The 25,778-nt window shown below is 36.3% G+C and overlaps 1 protein-coding gene across 12 annotated transcripts in view; it reads right to left on the reverse strand.

The window, feature by feature from the left end:
- Positions 1-25,736, reverse strand: part of LOC117329139 (protein cramped-like) — a 34,641-nt gene extending 8,905 nt beyond the window's left edge. For 11 of the 12 annotated variants that reach the window (XR_004533115.1, XR_004533112.1, XR_004533120.1 and 8 more), the window contains exons 1-17: positions 24,356-24,761; positions 23,788-24,023; positions 23,147-23,247; positions 22,648-22,801; positions 21,127-21,198; positions 18,042-18,090; positions 15,888-15,923; positions 14,886-14,935; positions 14,307-14,509; positions 13,713-13,860; positions 12,678-13,312; positions 10,851-11,045; positions 10,450-10,572; positions 9,319-9,580; positions 8,937-9,016; positions 7,150-7,336; positions 5,100-5,168 (exon numbers count right to left, since the gene is read on the reverse strand). Coding sequence is in view for 2 of the 12 variants with exons in the window: in XM_033886889.1 (XP_033742780.1) it covers positions 5,100-5,168; positions 7,150-7,336; positions 8,937-9,016; positions 9,319-9,580; positions 10,450-10,572; positions 10,851-11,045; positions 12,678-13,312; positions 13,713-13,860; positions 14,307-14,509; positions 14,886-14,935; positions 15,888-15,923; positions 18,042-18,090; positions 21,127-21,198; positions 22,648-22,801; positions 23,147-23,247; positions 23,788-24,023; positions 24,356-24,423 (2,668 nt within the window). In the remaining 10 variants the exon portion in view is untranslated. Of the gene's footprint in view, positions 1-5,099; positions 5,169-7,149; positions 7,337-8,936; positions 9,017-9,318; positions 9,581-10,449; positions 10,573-10,850; positions 11,046-12,677; positions 13,313-13,712; positions 13,861-14,306; positions 14,510-14,885; positions 14,936-15,887; positions 15,924-18,041; positions 18,091-21,126; positions 21,199-22,647; positions 22,802-23,146; positions 23,248-23,787; positions 24,024-24,355; positions 24,762-25,517 lie in introns of those variants that run through there. The other variant, XM_033886890.1, reaches the window with a different exon arrangement.
- Between the last annotated feature and the right edge of the window lie 42 nt (positions 25,737-25,778).

Raw genomic sequence — 25,778 nt, forward strand, 5'->3', positions numbered from 1 at the left:
GAGATACACATTTAAATATATATTTTAGATCGCGGAAAAATATTTCGATAATTTTCTGAATCGCACGTATATATCGTGTAACATTTTGATGATGTTCTGAATAGAACTCGAGCATCAAAGTTTCTTAATGTATCGGTACCAATATATATCGGCAACATTTTGATAATTCTTCGTGATTTATAGCGGGGCGTTTTTTTTGTTTTGTTTTTGTTTTTGTATTTTTAATATAATCGAGGGTAGAGAGTGGTGAAAATTTGATCATTTTCTTAAGATAATTGGACAGACGTAAATGGTGTGCCATGTAGATTTTGTTCTTGATATATCCTGCAACATTTCGATAATTTTCTAAATAGAATGGGACGTATACATTGTGTAACGTTGTTTTTTTTTTTATATAATTTTCTAAATAGAATGGGACGTATAAATTGTTTAACGTTTTTTTTTTATATAATTTTCTAAATGTATCTGGATTTATAAGCGTCATTTTGCTTTCATTTTACGTGTTTTACTCCCGACCCTCATAAAGTTAAACTCATAAAATCATAGCCGGAATCATTTTACCGCTGTCAAATCTTCTAATAAAATCCGAAACGTTACGTGTAGATTATCTTTTTATTCATACAATACATGAACGAACATTTCATCTTAACCCTGGGATACTGATTTAGTCGATAAAATATGGGTCTCCATTCCCTACGGGATGTCGCCACAGCAAGTACCCATTTCTCCCCGTAGCTCAACAAGGACTCTTCTGTATTTTACCTTCGAGATAGGATATTACGTAATTCAATTCATTTCCAAAAGCAACACAGTATGAAGGATTCCAGGATACATACAGAATATAGTAGTCTTGTCACAGCTCATGGTCTTGAAATTTGTTTAAATATGCATTCCTATGTCATGGGTGTGTAATGAGTTCCTGCCTATACAATTGTCCCTATATTTATATTATTGTAGAACTCGACACCGCGACATTGTCGATGGCACGCCGACTTCTCAACGGTCCAGTGAACAAGATAATTGACCTGTAATCAGTGTCATCTGGACTAGCAGAGGTTGTGTATTGTAACTGACTAGGGCAGTGACCACACCATATTTGAAACAATGATCTAGTACATGAACGTTTTGCTTATGAAAACTCCTCACCTTAACAATAAAGTTCGCAAAATTGGTAAAACGAATTATGGATTGACGGCCGATACCAAACCGGTACAAATTAAGGATGTATCGTGGATTCCCATAGCAAGGACCCATTGTAATACTTTGATCAAACATTCGTTACGATAATCTACAGTAAGTATTTAACCGAGATAAATACTTAAGATAAATGCGAACTGTTAAGTGATTAAACAGTATTTAGTATTATCTTTTATTTTTTTTAGGGACAGTGATGGAATAAGAAAGAGTGCGTGTATGAAGACTTGTATTTTGCACGAATTTACCTGGACCCGAGACGTGAATATCAGATAACGCGTCTCTGTCTTGACACAATTAAAATTATAAACGATGACACATAGACATAAAACATGGAACAGTTACACAAGTTTAGTAGATAAACAACGGAACATTATTGTTGCTTATGTTTATGAACTCTTCGGTCGATTATTAATTCGCCTATTGTAGTTTGTAATTAATTAGAAAACATCTTAGGTGGTGTACAAATGATATAAGTAAATAGCCAAATAAAAAGTTTGCTATGAAGCAAATGTTTCTGTTTTTCTCCACAGTCCCCACAAAACTCCGCCAAACCTGAGGCCAGCGGTTAGAAGTGACAATGTCGGGTGGCAAATTCCATACTCCTGACTGAAAATAGTATGTTTTAACGTAAATTGAATCGACTGTTAATTATCGACAAACGAAATCTAGGACCTGGGGAGGGGTCATGTATATGCATGTGTGGATTATATATTTTGATCAATGTTACATAAGAAGAAAACGAGATGCTGATATCGAGCTGCTTAACTCACCTGCGTATCATCAATAACAACTGCTGTGTTTAATCAATAAGCATCTTGATTATCTGATTGCTCCAAGCTATGTCCCTTACCTGTACTCGAATCAGATCAAACGGACTTGAGGCGTCCTTTAGAAAGGTACTCTACCTACCTGTCAAAGCGCTATCCACGGGTGGCCACATTAGCCTTGTGCAGGTGTCAGGTACATCCAGTTCAAGTTCTTTAGGACTTTGAGCGAATTAGCTCATCAGTTTACAGACATATTATTTAACATAATTCACAAAATCATATATATACAGGTTCAACCGTGGAACGGCTGATAAACAACGATGATTGGAGAGTGTATTTTTATATTCGTTACATCAAAGTTTCATGTATTTATGATTATGTAATTACATGTTAAAAAGTATGTGAACACATGAGCACATGCATTGAAGTAATAATTCTAACCTTTTCTTTTTCCATGTGCAAGTGTCAGGTACGTCCGGTAGACATTCTTTTCTGACCTGATGTAAATGTAATTTTTGATAGCGTTGGCGCTTTCGTAACTGCAGCAAGTTATTTATATAACCACGAAAATAACATATTTTTGTTAGTTTTACATCATTTGTGAAACGGGATATTTTCACATATATCAGACGATTCAATGTTGACGTTTTACAGCCGTTTTACCGCTCCCTGCTATGTACACAAACGGGGTACGGACAAAAGCCCGCACTTGACATTAGCCCCCAGGACATTAGCCCCTAGGACGAAAGCCCTTCACACTAATAAAAAAGTGGACATTTGCGACATCGATCATATAATACTTGCAAAATGGATAATAATTCAACAAGTTCGGCAAGTTAATTTGTGTTTCTAATGTTTTATGTTCTATTACGGACACGTATCTAATCAAAAGTCCGTGGAACAACTGACGTAACAACTAACGGTGATAAATAAAGGCATTCAAAAACCTATTGTATATTCAAATCCCATACGACTAATTTATCAGACGACACGTACCCATTCCGACTCGTATCCGTAAATCTATACAGATGTGGTTTACTCTACTCACAAAAAAATACCAACATTTGGTTAAGTTGTTCCTTAATTATTTTCGGATTTGGAAGATGCATTTATTTCAGCTTTAACGAAGTTGTCAAATAGCTGGTTTAAATGATGCATGTGCAGTTGATATCATACAGTAATGTGGTTGCAAGTTGCCAGAATTTGCATTGACTGCTTCCACTCGCTCTACTTACTTACTTAACAGGTGTTACGTCCGCTGTATTACGACCTTACGGTCTTTCAGCTGACGAAATGACGAAGACGCCCTCTTGCTGGTCATCAATTGATAAATATTTCCACTTCAAGAATGGTTTTGAGGAAGATGGACATCAGCTTGACCGGCATATTCTAAGTCCTGTGCATCGACGAATCATTACATAAAATAATCTTTTGGTTTTCCTTCCTTTATATTGGCCTAGAGACCAATTACATTACATCGTTAGCATGTGGAGCTTTATCAAATTGTTGTATATGAAGAAAATTGTCAAAATGTTATGCAACACATATCCTGTTATATAAATATATAAGAGAAATAAGCTAATAGTCGTACGCTGTGCGCTTCGTCCTGTTCTGCTTAATGAATTATCAAAATGTGACCCAATATGGTAAAATACGGCCCATTATTAATAGAAAGTTATCCCGATTAACAATACATCCGGTCCTGTTACATTTCACAAAAGTATTAACATTACGATAAACGATACACATGCAAGTTCTATTCAGAAAATTAGCATGATACATTATGTGTCGGTATAATATTTACGTATACCATTTATTTAGAATATACGTCCCAGTATATCAAGAAATTTGTCAAAATTTTACACGATGCACATATCAAATTATTTAAAAATGATCAAATTCTAAGAGTGTGTTTGAACTGAACAAAGATAGTCAGAATCGCCAGGGCTAGATACAGGAAAGGCAACTGGTAAGAAAGTTGGTTTGATGTTTTCAGTTCTCGGACACCTGAAACAAGAAAATGGCAATAGTGTTATATTAACGTAAACACAATTATGATATAACGAACCTGCTCCCTGAGACAATTATGAAAATGTCAAAGAGAACACGACACTAACTGCGACACACTGCGTAAGTATGCCTTTTGATCGGTCTTAAAATAGACCGCCTGCTGGCGCTGTGTTCGGCCAGACGTATAACTAGTCATGTGACAACAAGTTATCGAACGGGTGAAAAATACACACAAAAATAAAGATACAATGTGGGTTTGGGTCCGTTTTTTACGTTAGATATATGCTGATCAGCGCATATATAGTTAATATTAGGTCTATAACAGTGTGAATATCGGTATCAACACACGATTTTTATTAATTACACACTGCACAGTACTGTACATATGGGCGGCTACTTACGTTACGAACCGACTGTTTCAAAGATCACAACACGTGAACAGATTTATTGAGAATATCATTTTAATTAAGCTTAGATACCAATTGGAAATAAGAGATATTGGTTGTCGATTGTGATATGCCCTTGTACAAAACGTCGTCGGTCCGATTGCATCACCGCACCGTGCAGTCAGATCTTTTGTTATCGGAGGTAGAAAAGTATCAAACACACACGGAACAACGACACTGACCATTACACTAAAAACAGACGAAGATAAGCACAAATTAAAACACTTTACCGGCCGTAATGTTGAAGTTTACAGCGACCGATGTATGATTGAATTGGTGACCGACCGATCGCGAGTCGCACGCGGATGATTTATAACAGCACAGGTAAAGGTAAGCTGGTGCCGGTGGACCATGAACACCGGCTCCGCGGGAGGTGTGAAACCCCGTGCTGCTCTCGCCGGCAAGAAGGGGTGCCCGAGGGCACAAATAAGAAAACATCTGAATTTTACCCAACATATCTGAATTCCAGCATGCAAATCGGAATTTCATAATACTTATCTGAGTTCCCCCCAACTTATCAGAATATAAAATGTATATCTGAAAAACTAAGACTTTTCGGCTGAAATTCAGATATGTATTTTAAAACTCAGATTTTTCGCCAAAATTCAGACTTTTACAGTTACCAGTGTATAGTCTGTTAAAACATTATGGTTAAGTAGGGTCTTTATTAATGACTTACCTTCAAAATGGTTTGTATTGTTTGAGTTTTCCATTGCAAGATCAAGGAGTTTCTCAGTGTTGTCAGTATCTGTGAGGAATATAGATATTGGTAAATGCAAGCACATCATTAATGAAGGCATAAATGAAGGGCCAGTAGATCTTAAAAAAGGACTGGTCCGTCAGGCTTGTTAACATTTATAACATTAAGCTGCCTAAAACAAGGAAAACAATATCCGCATGATGCAAAATCATATAAATGAAGAATTTATTAAATAATTTTGTGAATTTTCCTACATGAAATTAAAAGGATCTAAAATTTAAGCTTAAAAGCCCAACTTCAAGCTCAAAATGTTCAAGAAAGTGTCAAAGAGTTTATAACATTTTTATTTTTCCCCCTGGGACATTTTGACTCCTTGTTACTGCCTACCAGGGTGCTATGCCTGTCCGAGACCAAAGGCCACTTCATCCACAGAAGTGACAGTAGATGTTTCTATTTTACTGGCCCTTTGTGCCAGCCGACACATTTTCTTATTTTTACACCTTTATCAATCTGTTCAATTCTTCTCTTAGAGTAAGTGTCTGGGACATTCATTGTCATTTCTCTCATCTACAATTCAGTCATTCTCTTAGAGTAAGTGTCTGGGACATTCATTCAGTCATTTCTCTCATCTACAATTCAGTCATACTCTTAGTGTAAGTGTCTAGGACATCCATTCTGTCATTTCTCTCATCTACAATTCAGTCATTCTCTTAGAGTAAGTGTCTGGGACATTCATTCAGTCATTTCTCTCATCTACAATTCAGTCATACTCTTAGTGTAAGTGTCTGGGACATCCATTATGTCATTTCTCTCATCTACAATTCAGTCATTCTCTTAGAGTAAGTGTCTAGGACATCCATTCTGTCATTTCTCTCATCTACAATTCAGTCATTCTCTTAGAGTAAGTGTCTGGGACATCCATTGTCATTTCTCTCATCTACAATTCAGTCATTCTCTTAGAGTAAGTGTCTAGGACATCCATTCTGTCATTTCTCTCATCTACAATTCAGTCATTCTCTTAGAGTAAGTGTCTGGGACATCCATTCTGTCATTTCTCTCATCTACAATTCAGTCATTCTCTTAGAGTAAGTGTCTGGGACATTCATTGTCATTTCTCTCATCTACAATTCAGTCATTCTCTAAAAGTGTATGGAACATCCATTATGTCATTTCTCTCATCTACAATTCAGTCATTCTCTTAGAGTAAGTGTCTAGGACATCCATTCTGTCATTTCTCTCATCTACAATTCAGTCATTCTCTTAGTGTAAGTGTCTGGGACATCCATTCTGTCATTTCTCTCAGCTACAATTCAGTCATTCTCTTAAAGTGTCTGGGACATTCATTCTTTCTTTTCTATAATCTACAATTCAGTCATTCTCTTAAAGTGTCTGGGACATTCATTCTTTCTTTTCTATAATCTACAATTCAGTCATTCTTTTAGAGTAAGTGTCTGAAACATTCATTCTGTCGTTTCTCTCATCTACAATTCAGTCATACTCTTAAAGTGTCTGGAACATCCATGCCATAATCTGTTATTTTAAATTCTCATCAAGTAATTGGATCATTTTGCTTTCACTTCTATAGCTCCTCCTGATTCATACCAAATTAATAATATATATTACAATGTGGTTTAATAAAAATTAAAATTTTAGTGGAAATTCAATTTTTTCATGATGTGTTTCATTTAATTAAGTTTGTGTTAATTGTAGTTTTTGTGGATGGTTTATATGACAAGCAATATGGAAGCTCTAATACATCATTGTGCTTATCTCTTTTAATTGGGCTATTTGAGTGCACCAAAGTATGTATACAGTAGTATAAACTATCATACCAATTTCTTCCCATAAAAATGTTCAATAATTAATACAGGATAGATCCAAATATGTTCAAATCCAAGTCAGTTAAGAAATTTTTTTTCTGGTTTACACCAATGTCACAGATTTCTACAGCATAAAAATAAAACTACTACAGTAAGTGATATTGTGTGATTCTATTTAGCTCCACATATGATGGTAGCCAACCACTCACCTGTAGGTATGTTGGACAATGAAATATCGAGCAGTGATGAAATACTTGGTGGCGAGATGGAATGGTGTATGATGTTGGCTGCTGTTGTGGACGTTGTAGAGCTGGACTCCTTGATCATCGTACTTGATGTAAACACAGGTGTTGATGCCCCAGATACTACCCCACTCATAGCACTCACTATATTGTTCTGAAATTAAACACAACAAGCATTATAAGAAGTTAACTTGGCTAGCTTAAAATTTCTCTACACAAAAAATATTCTAGCATATCTGTTTCTTTTTCCCCATCCTAAATAATTCTAATTTGTTTTTTTGTTTGAACTCCAATTCTAACTTTATATTATAGTTTTGTTCCAAAATAATTACAATTCTACATATGTTCATTACAGAATACTATTTAGCTATTTCACTAGTTAGTCAATATTAGGAACTATTAGGGACACGACAGTGTATTGTTACACATATACACAAGCTTTCAATTACAGGATTTTAAATAAAGGAGTTTCCTTTTTATATTTGATTCAGGAAACAAGTCCATCAAATTTTTTCATTTTACTTATCCTCTCGCAAAGCAAAATGAAATATTTGTTATCAGTTTCATGAATTTCCTAAGAAATGGAAACAAATGTTCTATATATCTTGCAACTAAGGTAATTTTCCATGCAGCATGAAGCTTGTGTGAAAACATTTAATTCAAAATTTTATCGGCTAGAATGAAATCTTAACATTTTCAGCCCATGCCTCTCTGTGTATTATGCCATAGAATTAAGATCTAAATTAATCTCTGCTGACAATGAAATCATTATCTACAATGGTTATGATAACAGAGAGTATTTACATTAAGAGAAGATATACAATAAGAGAAGATCTACATTTAGAGAAGATCAACATTTAATTTTAGAGAGGATCTACAAAAAGAGATCTACATTTAGAGAAGATCTACATTAATTTTTAGAGAGGATCTACAATAAGAGAAGATCTACATTTAGAGAAGATCTACATTTAGAAGCTAGAGAAGATCTACATTTAGAGAAGAGCAACATTTATTTTTAGAGAGGATCTACAATAAGAGAACATCTACATTTAGAGAAGATCTACAATCAGAGAAGATCTATATTAGAAGATCTACATTTAGAAAAGATATACAATAAGAGAAGATCTACATTTAGAAAAGATCAACATTTACTTTTAGAGAAGATCTACATTTAGAGAAGATCTACAATAAGAGAAGATCTATATTAGGAGATCTACATTTAGAGAAGATCTACAATAAGAGAAGATCTACATTTAGAAAAGATCAACATTTACTTTTAGAGAAGATCTACATTTAGAGAAGATCTATATTAGGAGAAGATCTACATTTAGAGAAGATGTACATTAAAGGGAGATATACATTTAGAGAAGATCTACATGATGTACATGAAGAGAAGATCTACATTGAGAAGATATACATTTATAGAAGATATACATTTGGCACCACAGTCTCCCATTGCCTAACTACGTTAATCTGGGCTACATCTATGAGCAGATAGATGCAGTCAAGATCATGATGTGATTGTTACGCCATTTTGATCAACGAAATGCCTCGCTGTACACTATGCTGATGCAGCGAAGATTCTGATTAAGAACAATTGCGTTACTATGACGTAATTTTGGCATTATATAACAACTAAAAACTTGATATGGTGCCATGAATATTTATCTGTTACCCAGATTGCATTTATAGTGACAATTAATACAGTCTACAAGCATTTAATCGTTAATAGCAGAGTATCAGATCTAGTATACCTGTAAGGACACTGGTGATCCTGGTATAATGGTAGCAGGGAGACCAGTCGATAATGGAATGGAACTTCTTCCTCCAGACACTACAATGAAAGAATATAATAAATCATTACACACATCTCTGACACAACTTCCTACTTTAAAACACAGAAAACATATCAATTTTACTGAAAACACGACAGAAACACTAAACATATAAACCTTGGAGCAAAGATGTATAATAATATGTATGTGGGAACCAGGAATTATAAAACAATTTGTAGCTATTCTGTCTCGGTGTTTAGGCAAAAAAAAAAAAAAAAAAATTAATAAGGGGGGGGGGGGGGGGGGGGGGGGGGAGCATACAAAATTCTACTGTATTGTTTCAGTGCTGTACTACACATACCTGTAGCACTTTGTAGTATTTGGTTACTGATTTGGGTGTTTGGCATATTAACTGGAGGCACACCAGGTGCCTGTATGTTGACTGGTATGCCCATAGGCTGCCCTATGATTGTGTTAGGACTCTGAACAGCAGTTGCAGTAGAACTGGTTGGCATGGGAACAAATGTAAGCATCTGTCTTGGTGTGGTCTTAGGCAATAATGTTCTCTGGACCACCATGGGTTTCCTATTGACTGGGCGTACTCGCCGGCCCTTGTGCGAGTTCTGTAAATCAACAAAATTTATATTAGGACACTGAAATCAATCAGCTAGGAGATTATTTCATTCTATTGGAATAGACGTGTCATTGACATTCAAATGGCCCCATCATGATTTTCCAATAGCCACATTTGAAAAAGCAGTATCTCATTTTTCTGTCATGGATTTATACCAGCTTCAGACTTTCATAGTAAACAAGTACTAATTGTAATGGAAAACCATTACAGAAGTCCCCACAGTCATACCAGTGTGTTCGGCATCCCTCAAAATCACTACAATTTTCATTGAAATCAGAAAGTATCTAGATTTGGTCCAATCAGAGGCCTCCTTTTCATTACCAAAGCAACTGATCTTTTCAGAAATGTTTCCATGTTGTTCGTCATACCTCATAACTCCTATGTACCAATTTTCACCTTAATCAGACAATATCTTAATTCGACCAATCGGAGGCCTCTATTTTGATACCGTGGCAACCAAACTTTCCGAAAAATGTTACTACGTTATTCAGCATCCGTAAAAACCTCTATTTACCAATTTTTACTAAATGCATGCATATCCCCGCCCCTAATGAGTATGTCTGTGAAGTTTCATGAAGATCCTCCCAGTAGTTTACGAGAAAAGTGACAGAAACCTCCATGGCGGAAGAAATGAGAAGAAACAAGAATAATAAGAAGAAGCAACGGAGCAAAAACAATATGTCCCCCCACTTCGCTTGGGGGACATAGTAACAATTATGTTTAAGATTTACTTATCAAACTAATTCTCACTACATTTTTCTACAGAGAAATGAAGAAATGTTGCTCAATGACATAACAACAAGTCTAGTCTCTAGGTTAGCCTATTGTGTGAATCCCTTGTGATAACATTTGGCATACCGTATAGAGTTCCATCTGGTGTAATGAAATTTGATTGACGCTTGTCCTTGTGTTTTTCTGTAGAAAGGAAGGACCAGCAACTGGCACTCGGAAAACAGCATCTTTGCTGCCTTGACTAGAATTCTGTTCCAAGAAATAAAGAGGTTTCATGTAACAATTTTTTTATACTTACTGTATTTAATAATAAAATTCCCTCATTTTTTTTATAATTCAATATAAAATGTAATTCTGGACAAAATGACGTTTCAGTCAGTCCAATACAATATATTAATTACAATAGGAATATCATCATTTCTTTCATATCAAAACAGGGAGTATTAGAGACAAATTTTGCAACACCCCATACTCTCAATGGAATTTTAAGATTGTTTGCCACAATTTGACTAGAAGGTCAATCATACTTCATTTTGTTTGTTTTGCAGCGTGGTTGTTGTTTGGGTACCAACATCCACTAATCCTTCTCCACCCATCTTGGACACAAGGGGGTATTTCCCTAAGGGTTTTTGGCCCTTGCCTCCTCCAGCATTACGACCACCAGAACTCTTGACTTTACTGGCCCCACAGGTCTGGCATGGTGAACTGGAATTGTTGGATGTCTGCAATATACATAATATATGATAGATTAGCTTCACAAAGAAATAGGATAAGCAGGTACAGCCCTTCCAGTTTTGCCTCAAAAACTATCATTCACCAACCCATGTAATAGTCTGAAGTGCACTGCGATACACAACAAATCCAAAATGATATTTTCACCACAAGGAAGCATATATCTGTAGTTGACAGGAAAATAATTTCACAGTTTTTTGCAAAACCAAACCCAAAACATTTACAATGAACAAAACTTGGCTTTGGAAACTCAAAAATCCATACAGCAAGACAAAAGATTACAATTAAAATTTAAATCAAAGGGCCAAAGGCCCTGAGAAACGTCAGGGTCTTAGGTCATATTATAAGAAATTTAAAATTGGATTTTATAGTCAGACAGTTACATTTGTATCAGATGAAATGTCTTCATCTGGCCCTGGTATTTCTATTCTATATATATTCAAGAAAACATGTATAACATATATATATATCAGCTGACAACTTTACAATAGCTGAGTATAGTTCTTTCCCCATTTCTTTAATGCTTGTGAAAGATTATTGATATACTCCTGAATCAGTAAAGCTGCTTGTAAACTTTGAAAAAAGAATCAACTGAGCGACAAATCGGTCTATTAACAGAACATGTTGTAACTACAACTAAAGATAAAATCCAAGATGTACACAGCCGAAGTTTTTTTAATTTTATTTATACTATAAGTTATTAATAAGGCCTATCAAACATCTATTTTATGACCCCTTAAGTAACACATTTTAACTCTGATAGAAAATTGCGGTAGCGTTGTCCGACGAGACATATCTAGTTTTGACACCGCCAGTACATCAGTCACGGAACATAATCATTAGATTCTTTTCAAACAACAAATAATAACATTATTTAATAAAATCCTCACGAAAAACGGCAATGTAGTTTGTTACAACTTGCCCTCAATTCCTGGTCATATTTCTTGCGTATTCTAGCGACTTACAAATGAATATGAAACTGCGAACGGTCGTTGGTTTAGTTACAGTAGACATACACGACTTGTAACCGCCATTTTGGCTGACTAGTCGAATGCTCGGGTGCATTTGACTACGTAAATAGGATTGGTTTTAAGCTATCAAATGTTCCTGCATATGAACTCAGGATGAACAGATGTGGATAGCTTCTCTGTGAATGCATGTAAATTTCCACGGCAATCAAACTGATTTTTCTACTTTCGTTTTCAAGGCAGTATCGAGACAGAACTACGTAATCCTACGCCAACAAAATTGCATATACTGACGAGGAAAAAGGTTAATAATTATACTCTAAAATAGTCTAGAACACCAAACATTAACATTTCATTTTAAATAATTGCAGTAAACACGGTTTACATCACTTAAATTGTGTCAATAATTGCTATCAAAATAGGAACTATATTAGGCTGCGGATGTATATCATTTGTATGACAGAAAAGAGGAATAGTTAGCCGGAAGAGATCTGTCAGTAATAACATTTCCCCACCACGCCTATAACGGCAGGTGCCAAAGGCACCCTGACGTTAAAAATACCAGACCTTTAAATTTCAAATGATAATTTTCACATTAACCTGATAGTTTCTGAGGGCTATGTTGTGATTCATTAAAGATAAACACTATGATACCTTAGAAAAGTCTGTGAATTCAGTGGTGGCTAGGTGTACTAATCTCCTCAGCATATTGGTCAGTTTGGAAGTCAACTGGTCATCAGGTGTAATACACCACTCATACTCCAGACGCAACTTTCCGTCCTTTCCAAACATTAGGTACAACTCGGCAACTGTCAAACTGTCAGCCATATTCATGTTCCAACCCTTCTCTAAAATTTCCTTCATTCTTTTTGTTTCTATGTATTCCTTTTCATCACTTGATTTCTCACTGTCCCCGCTATCATTGACAACTGGAGGAACTTCTCCATTACTCCCGGCCTCTACGCCTTTCTCTGCATTATTGTCCTCAGCCGAACCTGCTGATGCACCTTTTGTATCACAGACACTACCCTTAGCCTCCTCTCCAGCACCAGTCTCTGACACTTTCTTCACACCTGACATCATATTATCTGGAAACATTGCATTTTCATCATTCACCATAGCACTGACATCAAAGGAGCTGGCAGCTGCCTGAGCTGGCAAGTCCTTCGCCTGTCCTTTACTTGACCGCGGGGATTCAAATATCACAGACAAAGCATTCAGCTCTGATGAGTTCTCTGTATGACTTTTACTAATGTCTCCTTTCTTTCCTTTGGTTACTGAAGGTGAACCTGTAAAATTACAATTTTTCATAACAATGTGCTTGGATGCATTTTTACCACAATTAATGGCATGATCCATCGGAAACGTTAGTATCTTTTTCAGAGTTTTCAAACATTGTGGAGACCAATAATTACTGTTTCAAAAGGAAAACATTGTATCTTATTGAAATTAACTGTGTATCTGGACCATTTCCCTGTACAGTGGCCAGACAATTCCAATAGCACTTTCATGATGTTACCTTAAAATCCAGAAGAATTTTCCAAATACATGTACAATTTAAAATCCAGCAACATTTTCCAAATACATGTACAATTTAGTTATCAAACAATACGATAATTTCAGGGTTGTAGAAGAGGTTCCAATTCATCCAGGTGCCATAATCAAGTTAACCTTATTAAGAACACATACTAAGTAAGTTTTCCTTGTAATTGTTGAAGGCTAGGGGAATCCTCCTCTCCTTTGTGGCCTTGAGTGACACAGGAGCCACTTCACACTCCTGGTGGGGAAACAAAGTCAGGTCCTTGTCCTGTGGACATTCCCCCTCGAGGTCCTCACGCTAGGTACATGTCAAGGTCACACATTTTCTTACATTACTATCATAAACCAACATAAGAATATTTTACAAGCTTGTATTCACAAATTTGATGCATTTTCATTATTTAATAACAATTATCATCTTAGTACTCGGAGGCCCAGCAAATAAAAGGCAAATAACATCGAATTGTATGGTTGATTAATGTTCAAGGCCATAGTATGACTTACGATATTCTACATAGAATACAATTCAATTTTTTCTGTATGCACATTAATCTATATTTAAATCAGGCTTTCAATAACTGGACTAAGACAGCTACAGGATTCTTTTTCCCTAAAATACAACCTGAAAATCTTCATACCTAAAATACAACCTGAAAATCTTCATAGACAATATATCCATATAAAATGATGTACAATTAACAACTACGATCTGTTAGCCATTGTTCTAATTACAATGTAGGATACAAGTTTTACAGTATGTGGTTTCCATTTCTGACTGAGGAATTTGATAATTGAAGAGAGTTTTTTCTCTGGTTTCAACATCATGCGTAGCCTTGGGTTTTGAGACATCTCCTGAACATAGGCCCAAGCTGCATTTGTTCTGGGGTTGATGTCCAGGTAAATTCTCTCTGGTACCTGGACGCCTGCCTCTTCCTCAGGTTTGGGATCTATTGAAGGTTGAAAAATAGGGAAATGATTTCTGATGGAATCCATTCATAATTCTAGATAGTTTTGTTGGAAAATGTAGTATGAAATGACATGGTCAGGCTTAAAAACATCCTAAAAGTTGTTAGTGATAATCCAAGTGTTACAAATGTATATAAATTTATATTATTTAACTTCATTCCTAGCCCAAAGCGAGTCTATAAAAATTCCTATACTAGATAGTAGCAGTACCATAAAACTTCTAAGGCAAAGTCAAAGTTTAAACTCAATAACCAGTTATCCAATCTCAACACCTGTTTCAATTATAAGATTTTTTAAATTCGTTATTTCTAGCATTGTATAAAATAAATCAGAAAGAAATGTTGACACGAGACTTACCATCAATATTATTAATTTTCTTCAAAGCATTACAGGTTGGTGTCTTGATTCTAAAATATAAATCAAAAGTATGAGTTTTATATAATAAACAGTTAACACCAATGCAGATTAACATTGAATTCCACCAGTTCTGTTTTATTGGCAGTTATCGACAATTTCCTGCATGCATATCTACATGTTCTCTAACAGTGAAAATCTGCCCACAAGTTAACAAGGAGTTGTCTGGACAAGAAAAAAGCTGTTAATAGTGACAAGTTACCACGGCAACCAAAATTTTGGAATATAAACAGCTACATGCATATATCTACACATATTCCCTAACATTCCTGTTAAGTTTTGCGAAAAACAGTCCACAGGTTTAGGAGGCTGTCCAGACATGAAAAACCTGCTGATAGTGACCAGTAACAACGGCAACAAAAGTTTTGGAATCCAAACAGATGCAGGCACATCTACACAAAGTTCTCTATATTTGTGTTAAGTTTCATTGGAATCGGACCACTAGTTTAGGAGTTGTCTCCGGGCAAAATTTTTATCAGAAAACCTGTTCACAGTGTACACATAATCCTTTATATTGGTGTGAAGTTTCATTGGAATCAGCCCACTGGTTTAGGAGTTGTCCGGACAAGATTATGGGACGACAGACGGACAGGTCAATTCCAGTATACCCCCTCGATCCCCAACTTTGTTGTGGGGGTATAATCATGCACATAAGCAAAGTATGAAAATAGACAGAGTTGTGATTTGGCTTCTTCTAGATACATGTGCATTGTGCCTTGGGGTTAATAATTTCACAAAAAGGAGATGATCTGTTGTTCAATTGTGTTTAAATATCAGTCTAACTGTTAATGCATTCTAATTTATTGTATTTTTTTTTCTTTTCTGTTACTATATATTCTTACTGTACAGAAAGACAACAAATTGTTGAGAGTTCTCTAACAGTTCTACAATTGATAAAAGAGGCATCAAAACAACAGTTTGACTGCTGTAACATTAGAAAATTACCTGAAGTTCTTTCCTTTGATCTTTATAGTAGTGGACCTGTAAAATAAGATAAAATTACCCTAGTCAATTAATTCAAACAAATGAAATCATACATTTGAATCAATAGAAATGATGATCAATCTATTAAGTGAGCCAAGTACACTTCAACAGTTATAGTGTGATTTACAATTTAATTTTTAAACTATCTTTTACCTTCCAGCATTTTATCATGGGATATTTTATTCTCAAGACTCTTAACATTTAACATCATATCCTAGGAACATAAAGCTTGTAATTAGGAAGCCATAATAATCTAGATCTACAAGCTACTCTAGAATTTCAAGAACAGACAGGTTATGAAATAAAATATTAAGATATTAGACATACACATATATTGCTTTACTTGACATAGCTAGGATCATGGGCAGTATCTATTTTTTCTTAAATCACATGCATACAAAATGTGCATGGACCAGAACTCCTTTGAAGGTCCCAGATTTCAAAACTGAAAAAAACAAGAGGCCCAGAGGGCCTGTATAGCTCACCTGGTTTCATGAGATATGAAACAAGAATGATGCTTAAGTATATTTGTCGCTGGTATTGCTATGTCAATATATATCATAAGCATTTTATATGGGTACATGTACATTGGTTTTATTTTAATACTAAAAATGCCAAAAAGTGCATTAATCCATGAAATGAAATTGACTTTTGGCGCGACCCCATAGGGATGCTACCACACAAATGTGAGTGATATCCATTGCTTAGTTTCAGAGAAGATCTTGTTTAAGACTAATTGACCCCTTTTGACCCTGCCCTCTGCCCCCTGAGGGGTCAGCTCCTTCCCTTATACAATTTTGAATCCCCACCCCATAGAGATGCTACCAGGCAAATATGAGCGATATCCATTGCTTAATTTCAGAGCAGAAGTCATTTATATCAATTATGCAAAACTGACCCCTTTTGGACCCCAGGGGGTCGGCCCCGTCATTTGTACAATTTCAAATTCCTACCCCAAGGTCGAGGCTACCAGTAAAATATGAGATACCCATTGTTTGGTTCAAGAGAAGAAGTCAATTATATGAATATAGCCCGACTGACCACATTTGGCCCCGCCCCTCAGGCCCCTGGGGGGGTCAGTCCCATCATTTGTACAATTTTGAATCCCCACCCTATAGTGATGCTACCAAGCAAATATGAGAGACAGGGCATTGCTCGGTTTCAGAGAAGAAGTCGTTTATATCAATATAGCCAAATTGACCACATTCGGCCCCACCCCTCAGGCCCCTAGGGGGTGAGCCCCATTATTTGTACAATTTTGAATCCCCACCCCATAGTGATGCTACCAGGCAAATATGAGTGCTAGCCATTGCTTGGTTTCAGAGAAGTCGTTTATATCAATTACGCCAAAATGACCCCTTTTGGCCCCGCCCCAGAGGCCCCCAGGGGGTCAGCCCCATCATTTGTACAATTTTGAGTCCCCTACCCATAGGGATGCTTCTGACCAAATTTGTTCAAATTCCGATCAGCGGTTATGAAGAAGAAGTCAAATAAGTCAATTGTTGACGGATGGACGGATGGACGGACGCTACGGTATGGCATAAGCTCACCTTGGTCCTTTGGACCAGGTGAGCTAAAAATCATAACTTGTTTCTGAGGCAAATACTTTTTAAAAGTGATGCGGCAGGGAGCATATCCCCCCCCCCCCCCCCCCCCCCCCATTTTACATGGCAAAAATGTGCGAGACTTTTGAAAAGTTTCAGTGAAAATTGTTATTTTCACCCAAGATTCCGTTTAAATTAATATTTATCTTGTAAATTAATCACAACTAGTTGGTAAATTAAAATCGAAGTGTTTTACTTTAGTTTTGGTGTCTTTTGCCCAAATGTTGTTCTCTGTGCTATCTTCTGACATTAACACAAAATATATATATCATTTGTCATTAACATTTTCACGATTTGCGTGAATAACCAGTGAAACAGACAGGTGGGCCAATTTTCTGGATTTCTTTTTTTTTTAAAAAGATTATGACCGCTGCATTACCAACTTGTTTTTTTATCATTTAATACCATAAAATCAACATTACGGCACCCTTACACAAGATGTGCATGGGCCTGAGAATCAAGTTTTTAAAAGAAAATTTTTGGCCTTATCATGAAGCTACTTCAGTCTTACCCAGTGTGAATTAATTCATCCAACTTTAAACCATTCTTCTCATTCAATGCTGAAAAATTAAGAATATTTTCTAAATAAAGATTTGGAACAGATACTTCTGAATATCTTATTCAATGAAATGTGTTGCAAGGCAAATTTTCCTTTAAATGTATTCTTTATACAGTCAAACTTGTAATAGCGGACACCCTTATATAGCGGACACCTGTCCATAACGGACACTTCCAGGAATCCCCAATGAAAATCACTATATAAATATCATGTATATAGCGGACACCTTCCTAATGCGGACAGCGGACACTTATTTTTGTCCGTAAAGTTGTTAAAAATTCCGTATAACGGACACGTGAAACCATAGCCGTGTTGATATTTGTGTGTAAAACGTTTCTAAATAACAGGCAAAGCCTTAATTACTCAACTCCCCTGGCACCAATGCTAACTTAGGAAGCCACTTCATCCTTCATTAATTGTCCTGTTACCTGTAAGTTGCTGTAACAATGGGCAGTAATTACAAGAGAGTGACCGATCGCCATCGGCAGAGGTGTTTGTTTACTCAACCGGTGACAGCTAAGCTTAGCCATTCAACCATAGCCTAGACAACAAGAGGCCCAGAGGGCCTGTATCGCTCACCTGGTTTCATGAGATATGAAACAAGAATGATGCTTCAGTATATTGTCGCTGGTATTGCTATGTCAATAAGCATTTTATATGGGTACATGTACATTGGTTTTATTTTAATGCTAAAAATGCCAAAAAGTGTAAAATTTTGAATCCCCACCCAATAACCATGCTACCATACAAATGTGAGTAATATCCATTGCTTAGTTTCAGAGAAGTGGTTTAAACAAATTGACCAATTTTGGCCCCGCCTCTCAGGCCCTTTGGGGGTCAGTCCCACCATTTGTACAATTTTGAATCCCCAACCCATAGGGATGCTACCAGGCAAATATGAGTGATATCCATTGCTTAGTTTCAGAGCAGAAGTCGTTTATATCAATATAGCCAAATTGACCGCATTTGGCCCCGCCCCTCAGGCCCCTGGGGGGCCAGCCCCATCATTTGTACAATTTTGAATCCTCACCCCATAGTGATGCTACCAGGCAAATATGAGCGATATCCAATGCACGGTTTCAGAGAAGAAGTCGTTCATATCAATATAGCCAAATTGACCCCTTTTGGCCCCGCCCCTCAGGCCCCTGGGGGCCAGCCCCATCATTTGTACAATTTTGAATCCTCACCCCATAGTGATGCTACCAGGCAAATATGAGCGATATCCATTGCTCGGTTTCAGAGAAGAAGTCGTTTATATCAATATAGCCAAATTGACCACATTTGGCCCCGCCCCTCAAGCCCCTTGGGGGCCAGCCCCATCATTTGTACAATTTTGAATCCTCACCCCATAGTGATGCTACCAGGCAAATATGAGCGATATCCAATGCACGGTTTCAGAGAAGAAGTCGTTCATATCAATATAGCCAAATTGACCCCTTTTGGCCCCGCCCCTCCGGCCCCTGGGGGCCAGCCCCATCATTTGTACAATTTTGAATCCTCACCCAATAGTGATGCTACCAGGCAAATATGAGTGATATCCATTGCTCGGTTTCAGAGAAGAAGTCGTTTATATCAATTTAGCTAAATTGACCATATTTGGCCCCGCCCCTCAGGCCCCTTGGGGGCCAGCCCCATCATTTGTACAATTTTGAATCCTCACCCCATAGTGATGCTACCAGGCAAATATGAGCGCTATCCATTGCTCACTTTCAGAGAAGAAGTCGTTTATATCAATATAGCCCAATTGACCCCTTTTGGCCCTGCCCCTCAGGCCCCTGGGGGGCCAACCCCATCATTTGTACAATTTTGAATCCTCACCCCATAGTGATGCTACCAGGCAAATATGAGCGCTATCCATTGCTCACTTTCAGAGAAGAAGTCGTTTATATTAATATAGCAAAATTGACCCCTTTTGGCCCCGCCCCTCAGGCCCCTGGGGGCCAGCCCCATCATTTGTACAATTTTGAGTCCCCTACCCATAGGGATGCTTCTGACCAAATTTGATCAAATTCTGATCAGCGGTTATGAAGAAGAAGTCAATTGTTGACGGACGGACGGACGACGGACGACGGACGACGGACGACAGACGACGGACGGACGGACGGACGACGGACGACGGACGCCACGGTATGGCATAAGCTCACCTTGGTCCTTCGGACCAGGTGAGCTAACAAGAATGGTCAGGGGGTAATTAAATCATTATCAAGACCAACAAAAGAGGGACAAAGCAATAGTTATGTCTGTCATAATTGTTTTACTTACAAAATCCACCGTATGCAAATCTGACAGGGCAGGCACATGGTTGTCAGCCGCCATTTTCTCACACTCGGAACTCCTCGGAATATGACTACGTAACCTATCAAGAACAGCCGAAGAGTTCCGAGTGTCTTTGTATACACTATACTTATTTACTGAACCAGAAAACGGTATTTATTAATTAAATCCCTACATGGATTTCAGAAAATATGTCTCAAAATAAATGCTTAGGGATTATAATTATCAGAGGAAAATGCACTTTCATTTATAAAGAGTTAATGTTGTAATAGAAAAGATATTTCAAACATATTTATTTTCCAAAATATTGAGGATTAATGAAAATTGTTTTACTATGATAAGAATTACCTTTACATTTTTGACTATGTTGAGTATTTGTCTGAATAGATATTCAGTATAGTATGATATTGTGAAGATTGGTTTAAAAACTATAGGCTTAATATAAATTATTAAAAATGTCAACTTCAATTTTTGTGTCAGATGAATGATTGAAAATTAATTAAGCATTTATCTTTAATTATTTGTCTTTTATTCATTTGTTTAAGTGTTTAAATATAATAAATAAGGAGACATATAGTGTACTATAAACAGACTTTGGTTTGTTTCTTCGTTTATAAGGGACATAACTCGTTGAACCTCTATATAAAGGACACCTCTCTATAAAGGACACTTTTGTCTTGTCCCTTAGGTGTCCTTTATAGACAGGTTCGACTGTAGTTGGTATCTAAAGTATGAGAATACATTTGTTTCTCATTTTACACACCTGCTTTGTGCTTCTTCCACAAGACGCCGTAGTTAATCAGGCCATACAACTCCTGGGTCTCCTTTTTGGTTTCTGGAATTGGAACAGATCAATGATTCTTTTATAAACAAACAGTACCTTTTATCGTGTCCAAATTCAAATACAGTACATATGATGATTGATTGCCATTTTTGTTGCTTGGACTGATGAAGAGACTAGAAAAAAATGGTAAACAACATTACAATGAAGTGGCAAGCGCATTTGTTAACAACTGGGATAAAATGGCATCTCGGCATAGTAGTTGAGGGCATTCGAAAAAGTTACATCAACAACAATCCAGGACCAGACAGCAACAGGGGCAAACTTTTTCTCAGTTAGGACACGGAACAGTCTCCCAGAGGAAGCGATAGTGGCGGAAATTATATGATTCTTTTAAAAATAAGCTGGGTAATCACTGGGAAAATCAAGATATATTGTACTATTTTAAAGCTACAATTCAGTGATGTAGCAGAATCTGTATCCATAAATTTTATGTACTGAGTCTTGAATAGAGGATTTCCATCCTGCTCCTAAAAGTAAATCTAATCTAATCTGAAAAGAAAAGTAAATCTTATGGTTGCAAATGAAGTGATCTGTGAAGCAGTTTATGGACCAAACTGTCCTTCATCAGTCTGTGCAAGCAAAAAAGTTGCTGATGTGCAGTGCTATTAGTACAGAAAGTTTGTATACATGTACAGTCGAACCCACTTAATTTGAAATTGGATATATTGACATATCGTTTACTTTGAAGTGAAATAAAATCCCCGTCCGAATGCCTTCTTTGTCTTTGTATTGTTTCATCAGTTATTTTAAAATTGGCTTTATTTGAAAGGAAATTATTGCCCCCGGCAATCCTAAACCATTGTTTATGTATCGCTTAAATTGAAAGTTGCCACGACAGGCTTCGATTAACGGCCATTACAATTCATGAAAATCCATCTATCACCGACGCACAGGTCTGATTTCAGACGGTAGTTCTTGGAAATTGTTCTCATGTGTGTCCGCGAACTCAACATATACAAAAACAAGCAACAGTCGAAGACTTCTCCCATCGAATTTAACATTATTTCTAAGAAACTATGAAACTACTATCATTTTGGAAGTGTAAATACTGACAAAGTAAAATGTCGATTAACTATATTGAACAATGGTGTGTTGTTTGACGCAGCGCGATACTGAAATATGTCGGCAGAGGCTGGATCCCGGTTATATTGAAAACCAGTTAATTTGAAGTATTTTTCCATTCCCCGAGCATTTCAATATAACCGGGTTCGACTGTATTTGGTTACTAAGTAATAATCAATACTTGATGACATCACTGAATAACCTTACACACATTCTTAAACCTTTAATTAAACTATAATCAATGATCCGCCCACCACTACAGCAAGCTGCTGGGTAAGTATCTTGTGCCAGGTCTTCTTGGTAAAACAAAAAAGTTAAGTAAGATATATTTTTGAATGTTTCAAAAGTTAACCATGTGATTTTATACATACAACTTACCTTTGTCGATGTCGACAAACTTGGATATTTTGTGCCAGGTTCTGTAATAGAAGTGGCGCACCTGGTCTTTGTTCTTTATAAGCTGTGGTGCCACCCCCTTTTTCTTGCATTTCTGAGCTATCACATTTTGAATTGCATCAAAATCTTTGCCATGCTGTGAAGCAAAATACATAAATAATGAAGTGTACGACATGCATTAGTTACATATACATATTTAATAATAACTAACACAGTGTAGTTGTTTGATATCTATGAGTTAATATTTACAGTATACCAGTAAGTACTAGACTGCAGAGATTTTAAATATTTACCACTGCCTTTTGCAGTAAACATGTCAATGCATTAGTGTCGCTGTATGTAGATATGATGAATTTTCATTATAGATAATAAATTATTTTATTTCTAATTACAACAAATATAGCAAAATTAAATCCTATAGCATTAACCAATTATAATAAAGAAATTAATTAAAACCATTTGAAAGTTTGGAAGTTCCAACCTCATACAATCCTTCAAAGAATGTTGCCTTGTCCTCTGTACTCCATAGCTCCCACTGCCGTTTTGTCTTTGTCTCTGGGGTACTGCTTTTGACCTCCTTTACTGTATTGAGAAATGGAATATACAGGTACTTTTTCATTTGTCTGCATCTCACTTTGTGGTTTATATCATGACTCTCAGAACACTGTGTTAACGTAGTGTAATGAGAGATCTGTTTTTTAATGAGAATGCTTTATCATGCAAGTATATTTGTTATCTCCATACAATACAGAATTTGGAGTATGATAATAAGTATATTTTTACTTTCCCTCAAATAATATAATCTAACAACAATGGATTTTAACCACAGATTATCTCATTATGAAACAATTTATATTCACAAGACTGGACGGTCCAATTTAGTAATTGTTAGTCTAGCCTTGCATTAGTTTGAAAATATTTATGAATTGATTTTCCATGTTTGGTTCAAAATGACAACCATGAAAGGCCGATAAATAATTAATGACCGAACAGTGTGCTGTTTGGTGGCTAATAATTAACCATATAATCACAATATTAGAATATTGGTACATATTGATTTCCTAGTACAAGGACATGACAGTTCCCATGACAACTCTAAATAAGACATCTTTTATTTCATACCCGTCTTTTTCACGGGGGATTCTGGTGGGCTTAGGTCTCTTCTTGGTCTTTTGACTATTCTCGATCTTGTTGAATTCGATCTTGTTACTGCACCACTCCGTTTAGCAACTTTCTTCCCATTCTGTCCTCCGCTCGGTCCTGCTGTATTTTCCGGTTTCTCGGATCCTTCAGTGCACTTTTTACCTCCCTTCGTGATTTTTTCTTCTGTCACAGCATCCCTGGGGTCAATAGTCATTCTGTAAACATCAACAATTGATTCGTTTTGCGTAAAACAATTGTAAAATGGGTTTGATATTTCTAAAATATTCTGTTGTGATACGAGAGGAATAATTCAAAATGGCTGCCGTCTTTGATGTTACAACGGCCATCAAACGTAATGACTTTGCGAAGATTGCAATTCACCTATTAAGTCATTAATGTAAACATACATACTTCCTTTTTAATAATATCATTGGCAACCAGTCAGAATAAAATATATTACGGTGTAGCTTAGGAATTTTGAAAAAAATACATTTACTCGGGTGCAAAACACAGCCAGAGAAATCAAAATGGCGGTCCGTTTTCTTACCGATTTTCTGTGCATTCTTTCGAATTTGCATCCCCCTGTGTACTTTTACGTCGTCTGCCAAGAGGCATAGGGATGGATGCTTTTATCCACGATCAAACCTTAGATTCATATCAATATTTTCCTCTGAAATGTCCATTCGCGATGCACAAAACACGAATGCTTTATTTACATCCAGCTGTTCGGTGTGCGGCAACATGAAACGATCATTTTTGGTCTGCCTACCATCCGTCCAATTTTGTTACAAGATGTTTTTCAACTCCGCAATTCTTTCTCGTTGATATCCAATCACAAAATATCCATATTATAGTAATTATGTCCTAAATGCATGAATATATTGCACTGAACATTATTTCTGCAATCCAGAAGCTGATCGTTTGCCAATAACACACAAATGGTCATGTGACACTAGATTTATCCAGTTAGAAATTACTGTATTCCACAATATTCTTTGTGCCACGATCATCCCCAAAAACTTATGCTTAGTTTTTTGTGATATTCTAAATTAAAAAGGCGGGTCTTACAATCAGAGTATCTATTTCTTTACAAAAATTGACCGTTATCAGAATAAACCTCAATGACCTTATTTGCCTGTAAAATTATAGATAGGCTATGTATATAAGGAAAATATATTAATGAAAATGTATCGAATTTCAAAGACATTGAGAATCAAATATGCCTTTCTTAACAATAAAGTTATATCTTATCGGACATATTTGTTATAATATTATATTTTCCGATCTGTAGGGTCATATTAATTAAGGTTGTCAATGTGGGCGAAACACTATAAATTGTTGTACAAAAACAATAACACTTCATTATTCACAGAAATATTTATTAGCAAGTAAAACATACATAGTTCCATTGCATCTCCATGAATATATCATTATCGAATAAACTCGTTTACTTTTCTTCTTGCGTCACAGATATCTACCGTAAACAAACTGTTTTGCTGTCAAACTGAATATTGTTATGATATCGACTCATTTCCTGAATTACACTACCTTCGTATAAAAGTCTACATTATCAATACGGATGTGTTGGGAACTTCGAATGTGCAATTTGTTGAATGTCAAATAATTAATGAACCAATAAATGACATAAAACTTCACATTGAAAATATCTAAATGATGTATACACGCACAATTAAACAGTAAACAATTACCTCGTGTCAATGTTGTGGCAAGATGTCTTGGCGGGAAGTCAAATATGGGAACCCCTTCATTTGATTGGTTAAAACGATCAGACGAATGGGAAACTCCATATGTCGCAATTTACTACCAAACTGGAATGACATTTAAAGATTATATATGAATGTTTCTATGGCTTCAATTTCAAGACACAATCCTTGCTTCAAACGTTAATTTTAACGATTCTTGTATAAGAGGTTAGATAACCTACAACCTGTCGTTAGAGTTCAAAGGTT

This window comes from Pecten maximus, chromosome 6 (assembly GCF_902652985.1).
Source record: "Pecten maximus chromosome 6, xPecMax1.1, whole genome shotgun sequence".
In the NCBI taxonomy this organism is placed as follows: domain Eukaryota; kingdom Metazoa; phylum Mollusca; class Bivalvia; order Pectinida; family Pectinidae; genus Pecten; species Pecten maximus.